At 39.0% G+C, this 10,725-nt stretch overlaps 1 protein-coding gene across 2 annotated transcripts in view; it reads right to left on the bottom strand.

Annotated features, from left to right (window-relative positions):
- The window catches only part of NEGR1 (neuronal growth regulator 1), a 1,417,016-nt gene that overhangs the window by 287,670 nt on the left and 1,118,621 nt on the right, over positions 1-10,725 (bottom strand). For both annotated transcript variants that reach the window (XM_006896776.1, XM_006896777.1), the window contains one exon: positions 715-866. In XM_006896776.1, coding sequence (XP_006896838.1) covers positions 715-866 — 152 coding nt within the window. The remainder of the gene's footprint in view (positions 1-714; positions 867-10,725) is intronic.

Below are 10,725 nucleotides of genomic sequence, written 5' to 3'. Positions count from 1 at the left end.
CCCCCTCCTAAAAAAAAAGAATATGGATTTAACAATTTTTTTTTGTTACTTAGCTTCTAAAAAGAACTAAAGTTAATTGCAGAAGAAAATATTAGCAAAATTTTCTCTGTTGGCTCAACTTTATGTTCTTTCTTTGTTCATTTCTATCCCTTAGTAACAAATTGACAGGAAAATATGTAGTATTTATTTTAGTAATACCTTAAGTAATAATTCAAAATAAAGTGTCTTAAAACTGCATTAATGTATGGATAAAATTTTTTGCCCATGATCATTTACTTACTACTTCATTTTCTTTATGTCATACTCCATGATGAGTGTCAAAGAAAAACTAAAAACAAATTCATGTCACACTTATCTATGATTAAAGATAATATAACACATTTTAAGAAACTAAATTGAAACTAAAAAACACCTGCACCAAACCAAATGTCATCAGACAGAAAACATATTTCAGTAGGTTAGTTAATTATGTATTCTTGCTCCTTTTTCTCTGGTGTCAAAGATTTTTTAAAATATATGTTGACTTTAAAGGGATGAAAAAAAGTGTCTCAAATTCCATATTCATTCTTCTGGAGAAGGTTATCCACCTTGTGTGAGAAATGTGTTACATCAAGCTAAGGCTCAAACATGAACATACGACATTTTCAAGTGTTATCTCTACCTTGAATGGAAGTTAACAAGTATATGTGAGCATTTGGCAACAATGCTACTTACGGTTAAGAGACAGGCTCGCATTGGTCACACCTAGCTTGTTGGCAGCCACACAAGTATAGTTGCCAAAGTGCTCCTGTGTCACATTGGTGACAGTGAGAATGGATCTTGTGCTAAAATTTTGAATAATAATTCCTTGTTGGCCATTGAAGAGCCTAGAAAACAAAACAAATACTAGATAAGTATGCATTACAAATACAACTTTCATTTTAATGCTAGGTAGTGTTCTTGTAGCAACACATAAAACATCTCGACTATACTAAGATTAGTATATAACATCATAATGCCACACATATTTGGGAAGGCGAAGCTAAATGACAAATGCGAACGGGTTTTATGCGATTGTATATGTAACAGAACAAACTAAGTTTAGAAGCTACATGTCCTATTCATATGTTGCTTTTATTTTAGAAAATTAAAAATGTCACTATAACGGCATGTCTTCTGTTATAGTCAAGAAAGTGTTGTAGTTAGATGCCATTGAATTGAGTATTTATAATAATCCTGTGTGTGACAGATCTGGACCCTGCCTTAGCTTGTGTCATCTGCATCATCTCTGCTATACTTGAGCCAACTGTTCGAATCAGCAGCAGAATTTACAAATCTCACCAACAGCAAATAACAAGACAAGAATGTAGCATGTCATTTAGGGCTAAAGATTATTACACCAACTAGACCAAGGCCTAAGGAAGCAGCAGCTATAGCAGTCAGCAGTAGAGAACTAGAGACCTGACATGAGATAGAGCAGACTTTAGGACTGCTGCCCCACAGGGAACCTGAACGAAGAGGCTGTGCCCAAGTTTGTCGGAGGACTAGAGAAGTGGAGAACCATAACTGGCAGGACTGGTTGAAGGCTAAGGTGACTGCGAGCATACTTCAAAAGCTGTCCTGACTTAGTGACTGTATCTACTACTCACCTGAATTATGGTCTTTTGAAATCTCTAATAAGGTTTTGTGTGATCTGTGAGATATTGTAATGAATTTTGAGCAGAGTAAAGCAGTAAGATTGGTATTGGGATGAGAAGAAAGAGTTTCAAGAGCATAGAGGATATGTCTGACCTAATGGGAATTGGTTTTGTGTTGCTGATGTTGTTGACAGGGAGAGTTCCCCTTTGTGGAGTTGGCAAAGGTCAGATTTGTCTGTTTAGACACAGCCCTTGCTTTTTTTACAACCACTATCAAAAGACATAGGTATGGAGATAGGATACATCCCTGGCATACACCCTTCCCAATTTTGAACCATGCAGTGTTTCCTTGCTCTGTTCTGACGACTATCTCCTGGTCCAAGTATAGGTTTTGCATTAGCATGATCAAGTGTTCTGGGGTTCCCATTCTTCTCAGAGTCAGCCTCAGTTTGTTGTGATCCACATTGTCAAACACCTTTGCTTAATCAATTAAACACAGATAGGTATTCCTCTGGTATTCCCTGCTTTCAGCCAAGATCCATCAAACATTATCTACAATATTGCTAGTCCCATGACTCCTTCTAAACCAAGACTGCACTCTGGTAGTTCTCAGCTGATGTGCTGTTCCAGTCATTTTTGGATAATTTTCAGCAGAATCTTGCTTGCATGTGTTATCAATGACATTGTTCAATAATTTCCACACTCTGTTGGATCTCCTTTCTTTGCAATGGTAACAAATACAGATCTTTTCCAGTCAGTTGGCCAAGTGGTTGTCCTTCAGATTTCTTGACACAACTTGTTGAGCACATCTCAGGTAGCATCTGTTAGTGGAAATCTGTCAATTGGTATACAATCAATTCCCAGAGCCTTATTTTTTGCCAATTCCTTCAAAACAGCTTGAACTTCTTTCATCATCATAGCCTCTTGCTCATATGTTGTTTCATTAAATTCTGTGTCTGCTAATTCCTTTCAGTATAATTATTGGGCTGTGTGAGAAGTGTGGCATCCGAATTGGAGAAAGATTCATCAACAATCTGCCTTATGCAGATGACAAAACCCTGCTTGCTTAAACTGAGGAGGACCTGAAGTGCTTGCTGCAGAGGGTCAAGAACTGTAGCTTTCAATATTGATTGAGGCTCAACATCAAGAAAACAAAGATTTTCACCCCTGGGCCAATTCGCATCATCGTGATGGTGAAGCGTTTTACTTGTTCACAGCTTTCGTTTTCTTGGTTCTATAGTGAACACTCTTCGTACCAGTAACCAGGAAATTAAGCAATGCCTTGCATTGGAAAGTCTGCTGTTAGGGACCTCTACAAAATACTGTAGAACAATGGTGTCAGTCTGAAGAATAAAGTGTGCCGGATACAGGCCATGGTCTTTGAAATCACTTGCCATGAATTAGAGAGCTAGACAATGATTAGGGGGATAGCAGAATTGATGCCTTTGAGCGGTGGTGTTGGAGAAGAGTATTGAATACACGATGGACTGCTAAGAAAACAAACAGGTTCATCTTAGAGAGGTTTAAACCAGGCTGCTTCTTGGAGGCAAGGATTCTGAAGCTTCATCTGACATACCTTGGACATGTTGCAAGGAGGGACCGGTCCTTGCAGAAGGACGTCATGCTTGGCACGGTGTAGGGACAGCACAGGAGAGGAAGATCCTCTATGAGGTGGATTGATTCAGTGACTAGGATAATTGGGGTAGGTGTGTCAGAGACAGTGATATTGGCACAGGATAGAGCAGAGTATAGGGCTGTTGTACATAGGGTTGCTATGAGTCACAGACTTGATAGCATAACAACAACAACATCAAAAGACCAATTGCATTAATAAAATCATACGTGCTCTACAACTACCTTATTATAAATTATTTGTCCTCATGGGACTAAGTTAGTTCACTTAACATAATGTTCTCCATTATTGCTCCTGTGTGCTGCATAGTATTCCACTGTGTGAGTGTACCAGAATGTCTCAATCTAAAGGGAGCTCTAGTGGCCTAGTAGAAAGAAGCTGTGCTGCAATCCCACAGGTACTCTTGATTGTCCCTCATTGTGACTCTATGAACAACAGATCTAAACTATGTCCTATGCCGTGCCGTCTTCCAAATCTCTCACCTCCTTGAACCTATTGCTCTAGTCACTATGTCAATCCATCAGGTCGTGACACATCCTCTCTTTTACCAATGCTCCAACTTTACAAGTGTGATGTCCCTGTCCAAGGATTATCCTTTCCTAGCAACATGTTCAAAGTATGAGAGAAAAGGCTTTGTCATCTTTGACCCCAAGGAGTACTCTGGTTACATGTTCTCTATGACACAGTCATTGTTAGGTGCCATCAAGATGACTCTGACTTGTATATACTATGATCTGAACCTTGGCCTATCCTGCAACTTCTGGATTATCTCTAACATGCTGGAGCTCATTGTTTCAGTCACTGTGTCAATCCATATTTTCAAAAAGTCTTTCTCTTTTTCTTTGAACTTCCACCTTTTCCAGCATGGTATCTTTTTCAAAGTTCTGACCACAACTGACATCATGCCCAAAGTATGTGAGATAAAGTTTCTCCATCCTGGTTTCTAAGGAAGACCTTGGGTGCACTTCCTCCATGACAGATTTGTTTGTTCTTTTGTCAGTCCATGTGATATTAAGTACATTGACAGGCTAATAAATGGCATTCCCAATGGTCCTAAGTACTCAATAGTTATGTGGATTATCTTATGCGGATTGCACTTGAAATTAAATACAATGTACTATCTATCTCCCATTGCCATGGAGTAGGAACTGACTTATAACTGACTGACCGTTCCTTAGATTTTAGGAGATTGCCTAACTTTCTTCCAGGGAGATGCTGGTGGACTGATTCAAGCTCCCACCTTTGGATTAACAGCGAAATTCCCTATGGACTCTACCACCATGTCTCAAACACATTATAGTTTAATGTAAATTAAAATAAGAAGTCATGCTTGATTACTATAGGAGATACTCTTATTTCACAAAACAGTTGGATTTGACTTATCCAAAAGACAAGCATTAACTAGATTAATAAAGCTTTGAGTTCTGTATGTATTAAGAAACTTGATGAATAAATTGAATCTGACACAAGAAAATTTGGCAAAAAAATATGAAGGGACATTCACACAATAGAATATTACAAAACATTGAAAATCAATAAACTTGTAGAACACTATACAACATGAATGAGTCTAGAAGACATGCTGAGTGAATGGTTTCAGTCATAAAAGGGTAAGTACTGCATAAGTATTACTATTATAAAAATAGCATAGACACAGGAGGGAAGAGCAGGAAAAGAATGGACAGCTAGTGAATACTTCACTGGAATAGGTGAAGGAAAGGACTATCTGAATGGAATGGATGATTAGACATTATTTGAATGATAATCAGAAACAAGACATGTATTATAAAGTGAATATGAAGAGGATGTGTGTATCAATGAATGAATGAAAATCTATATTTTCCGTAAACTTTCACTAAAATCACAATTTTTAAAAAAAATAAAAGATTTGATGTTTTTATCTACAGAAAGCATTTCCAACATATGTAAGATGATAAAGTTGAAGATCATGGCTTTGAGATTAGATAAATCAGTTACTCTGTTTTTTATTACTTGTAGAACTTTGAGTCAATTACTTAACAGAGTTTCAATTACTTTGTCTGCAGTATGGAGAAAATAGCTTCTACTTCAAGGTAAATATGTATCAATGTGAAAATACATGTACTGTACTCAGTTAAGTTCCTGGAATAAATTATAAAATAATGAACAAAAAAAGTGACACTTTTGCTTTCTCTCCTTCCTGTGTCAGTGAATATCCTGTGACTTGAGAAGACTGGTTTCTTTATCCATGTAAAGGTCTCTCATATTAAAGAAGATCTGTTCGCAAGATGTATGAACAGTCTCTTTTATATAGCACGTTGATGTGAAACAAATTTTTTTATTGTAACTTGTATAAATTCCCAAAAGGTTGTAACTATTTTGGGTTTTAGGAGGAACAATGTAGCTTCCTGTTCCAATTTCCTTTTCTTTATCTGTCTTTTTATATACAGTGTAATGAATAAACTACATTTCTTGCCTTTTTAAAAAATAAAAATAACAAACAAACAAAAACGTGAAGGAGGAGATGGTCTTTTATTCCTCTTATGTTACAAATCTGCCACCATTTATCTGAACTGTCCCATAAAATCTTTTGCAATGCAGGCAAGTCTGATTCATGGAGACCCCATGTGTTTTAAAATAGAATTTATACCATATTTTCAATTGCTGTGAAGTTTTGAAAGTAGATTTACAGATCTTTCATCTCAAGTGTCTCTATGTGGAATTCAGATTGACAACATTTTTGGTTAGAAGTTGAGTGCTTAACCATTGAATCACCTAGGGATTAATAATTTTATTTTCAACTAATCTGTACAGGTAGCTTGGAAGGAGGAGTGTCATTCACTTCCGTAATAGCTTGCCTCCGGAAAACCTATGAACCTGGAGAGAGGATAAGAGACACCCAAGCATCGAGGACTCTCCTTCATAGGGTCGCTATGAGTCGCCTGCGACTCGACAGCATTTAACAACAACAACAATCTGTACATGTAGTATACAAAGATTACTGTTTCATTGCCCTGTGAACTCCAACCATTTTGCGTAAATCAATTAGCCTATGTCTATCATAAAACATAAATTCTATACTCTGTCGAGTCATCTTTTTTTGTTTGTTGTTGTTATGTGCCATCGAGTCGCTTGCAACTCATAGTGACCCTATGTACAAGAGCCCTAAATGCCGTTCTATCCTGTGCCAACCTCGCCGTCTCAAACACACTCATTCCCACCACTCCACACACAGAATTGATCCATCTCATCGAGAGTCTTCCTCTCCTGTGTCTCCCCTCCACTCTCCCAGACATGATGTCCCTCTTCAAGGACCAATCCCTCCTTGCAACATGCCCAAAGTATGTTAGATGAAGCTTCAGAATCCTTGATTCCAAGAGCATTCTGTTTTCACCCTCTCCAGGTCAAACGTGTTTGTTCTCATAGCAGTCCATGGTATATTCAACACTCTTCTCCAGCACCACAGCTCAAAGGCATCAATTCTCTTTCTATCATCCTTATTCACTGTCAAACTCTGATGCATAGCACGTAATTGCAAAGACTATAGCCTGGATCAGGCTCACATTAGTCTCTAGCCTGACATCATTGCTCTTCAGTACTCTTGAGAGGTCCCTCACAGCTGGCTTTCCCAATGCAATTTGTCTCTTGATTTCCTGGCTGCTGCTACCAAGAGTGTTGACTGTGGAATCAAGAAAACTAAGACTGTTAACCATCTCAATCTCTTCACCATCCATACTGATGCTGCCAATTGGCCCAGTGGTGATAATCTTTGTTTTCTTGATATTGAGTGTCAATTCATATTGAAGACTGCAGTCCTTGCTTGACCTTCTGCAGCAAGCGCCTCAGGTCCTCCTCAGTTTGAGAAAGCAGAGATGTGTCGTCTGCATAATGCAAGTTGTTGATGATTCTTTCACCAGTCTTGATGCCACATTCCTCCTCATATAGCCCAGCATCTCAGATGATCTGTTCTGCGTAAAGATTGAAAAGGTATGGAGACAAAATACATCTCTGACAGTCCCCTTTCTTGATTTTGAATCATGCAGTGTCTCCCTGCTCTGGTCTGATGATGGATCTCTTCCAGTCAGTTGGCCAGGTAGTTGTCTTCCAGATTTTTTGGCACAACCTGGTGAGCACATCCAGGGCAGCATGTTTGTTGAAATGTCAGTTGGTATTTCATCTATTTTGGGGCTTTATTTTTTGCCAAGTCCTTCAGAGAAGCCTTTATGGCTCAAAAAATTGTGGCTAACCTTGAGTAGAATGGTAATCACAAGACACCTGATTGTGTGAAACTATACTTGAACCAGAGCAAACCTCAGAACAGAACAAGGATTTCAAAATCAGGAAAGGAATGCACCAGGGATGCAGCCTGTCTCCATACCTTTTCAATCTATATGCAGAACAGATCATTCAGGAAGCTGGGCTTTAAGAGGAGGAATGTGGCATTAGCAATGGAGGAAGACTCATCAACTACCAATATTATGCAGATGACACAACCTTGCTTGCTGAAACTGAGGAGGACTTGAAGTACCTGCTGTAGAAGATCAAGGACTGTAGTCTTCCCTATGGACTGAAGCTCAACATCAAGAAGACAAGATTCTTCTTACCATTGGGCCAGTTGGCAGCACAATGGCAGATGTAGAAGAGATTGAGGTTGTTAACAATTACAGTTTCCTCAACACTCTTGACACCAGCAGTCAGGAAATAAAAATTAATTGCATTGGGAAAATCTGCTGTCAGGGACCTCTCCAGAGTACTGAGAAGCAACAATGTTAACGTAGAGAATAAGGTGTGCCTGATTCAGGACTTGGTCTTCACAGAGAACTATGTACAGAGCTTGACAGAGACCAAAGATGACAGAAGAATTGAAGCCTTTGAACTGTAGTTCTGGAGAAGAGTCTTGAACATACTATGGACTGCCAAGATAAAAAAATAGGTCCATCTTGGAGAGGGTGAAACCAAGTTTATCTTTGGAGGGTAGGATTTTAAAGGTCCATCTCACATACTTGGGGCATGTGGTCAGGAGGGACCAGTCCTTGGAGAAGAACATCATGCTTGAGAGGGTGAAGGGACAGTGCAGGAAAGGAAGACCACGGATGAAATGCCTTTGATACAGTAACGGAGGCAATGTAGGTTGGTGTGTCAGAGTGCATGAGACTGAATCAGGACAGGGCAGGCTTTAGAGCTGCAGATACAACAGCACACAACAACAACAAACATCCTAAAACATATGGTTAGCATGCTCAGTTGCCAACCAAAAGGTTAGACATTTAAGTTCAGTCAAAGGTGTCTCAGAAGAAAAGCCTGGGAACCTCTTCACAAAATATCAGTGAGTGAATTCTCATGGAACACAGCTCCATTGTCACTCACTTAGGGTCACCATGAGTCCGAGTTGACACATTTTCCAACAGAGTCAGTCACTTCTCAAACTACTAAAGATGCATTGTGTGTTATGTACCAAACTAAGATTTGTTTTCCTACAAAGGAATTGAAATTAGCCACGATCTTCAATTGGTCATTCCACGGGGAGAAAATCCCAAGAGAGGCTATTCAGACAATTCATGCCATTGTTTGCTTATGTTCCTTAGGGGTGTCTATTTGAGATAGATGCTTTCCAATTTCCTCCCTCTTAGTATAACTGAAGGCAAAGTCACAGATGTTGCTAAGTCATGCAGCTTCCCTATGCTCTGTGTGTGTGTGTGTAGTCGCTCTTTGGTCTCTGGACAGCAGTGCTATGTACATTCTTTCCAGAGTGGCATATTAGTGCTTCAATTCCTGCTGTTCGAATCAGCCAGGCAGGTGATAATGGCAAGTAAAGAAGAAAAAAAAAAAAAAAAAAGAAAAGCATCTGCCTTGGGGAGATTTTCTTCTCTCCAGGGAGAGCTACCTTTAGGAGAAGTCCAAAACTTACTTTCTTCTACACTTGGAAGTTTTAGAAGTGCTGACTCCTTAAACTCTGTTGAAGAACATATCTTCACCTCAAAGATAGCTGGGAAAGCCTTTATTAGAAGATAACTTGGAGGGAGAAGAATTTGTGGATGTCAATCTCTGGAGCAAGAGTGGATTAACCAGTTAAGATACACACTGACTTGTGGTAAGGTAGCCTGGGTTTGACTGTTTATTGACTAATCTGCTGTACACAATTTTATGTGAATTTTAAGAACACAGATGAAAATGTACACTGCAGATTAGTAGATCAGTCAAGTTAGTCTGTGTATCCCTTGCTTATTGACCAACCATATCTGCAGGTCTAAAATTGTCTTCTGTGGTTTTTCTGCAGGGATCCGAGGGCAGCGATGATTTTCAACTATTTCTATCAATTCTACAAAACGTCATTGATTGCAAAGGTGGGTTATGTGCTAGGTGATTAGGGATTAGTTGGACAACATGATCCCTGCCCTTGAACAAAACTAAAATGGGCTTGTAACATGTAAATACGTGTTTATAGTTGTTGTATACTGTAAAGTTGGAACTGACTCGTAGCTGACCACATGGGAGTCTATTACCCATCCTTCTCCCGTCAATCAGCTGGTAGCCTTGAACTGTATGTCTTCACAATTGCAGCACAGGTTCTTGCCACTAGGACAACAGAACTCTCTGTTTATGGGAGAGAAGATATTTTTTTTTCAAGTAAGAGGCCCTGTTAAAATGAATAAAGTTACTCTTCTCTTAATTGGAACTCTAGTGGCCTAGTGATAAAGAACCTCACTGTCAACCCAAAGCCATGCAGCTTGAGTTCACCAGTGCTTTATGGGATAAAGATGAGCAATATCCTCTCATGTGATTTATAGCCTCTGAAAAACTGCTGGAGGGCCAGTTATGCATCAGTTCCAACTAGATGGAACACAGCAGCAATGATAACTCTTAATTACTTTTCAAAGAAATTTAAGCCACACTAATAACTCTAAATATTAGAGTTGAGCTATGGTGGCCTAGTAGTAAGGAGATATACTGCCATATTGAAGGCTCACAGTTTAAATCCACTAGCTACTTTGCTGGAGAAAGATGGGGAATCTTCTCCCTTGCAAATTACTGTTTCTAAAAACTCAATGGAGGGTCAGCTATAAGTTGATTCTGACCCAATGGTACACAATCACAACAACCACAATAAGTTTAGTTATTAGGATTGCACTATAAACCCATAGATATGTGGTTTCAATCCACTGGCAGCACTGAGGGGGGAAAATGGGCAATCTCCTATAACATTTATTTCCTCTGAAAACCTACTGGAGAGTAGGCAATGAGTCAGTTCCTACTTGATAGGATAGAGAAACAATACCTTTAGTAAGTAGAAATAGTCCTAATGTAATTACACCCCTTGATTTTTTGTTGTTAAGCACTTTCCAAGTCAATTCCAATTCATAGCAACCTTGTAGACACAGAATGAAGCATTGCCTAGTTCCTGATATGTTCCTGGTTCCACTATATTTGGCATCATTATTTCAGCCACTGGGTCACTCCATCTCAGTTTGGATCTTTTTTTCCTTCCCTCCTTCCCTC

The sequence above is a fragment of the Elephantulus edwardii genome, unplaced genomic scaffold, assembly GCF_000299155.1.
Source record: "Elephantulus edwardii isolate Elephantulus edwardi_28Jun2011 unplaced genomic scaffold, EleEdw1.0 scaffold00190, whole genome shotgun sequence".
Taxonomy (NCBI): domain Eukaryota; kingdom Metazoa; phylum Chordata; class Mammalia; order Macroscelidea; family Macroscelididae; genus Elephantulus; species Elephantulus edwardii.
The sequence above is the reverse complement of the archived record's forward strand: the minus strand, read 5'-3'. Positions and strand labels throughout refer to the sequence as shown.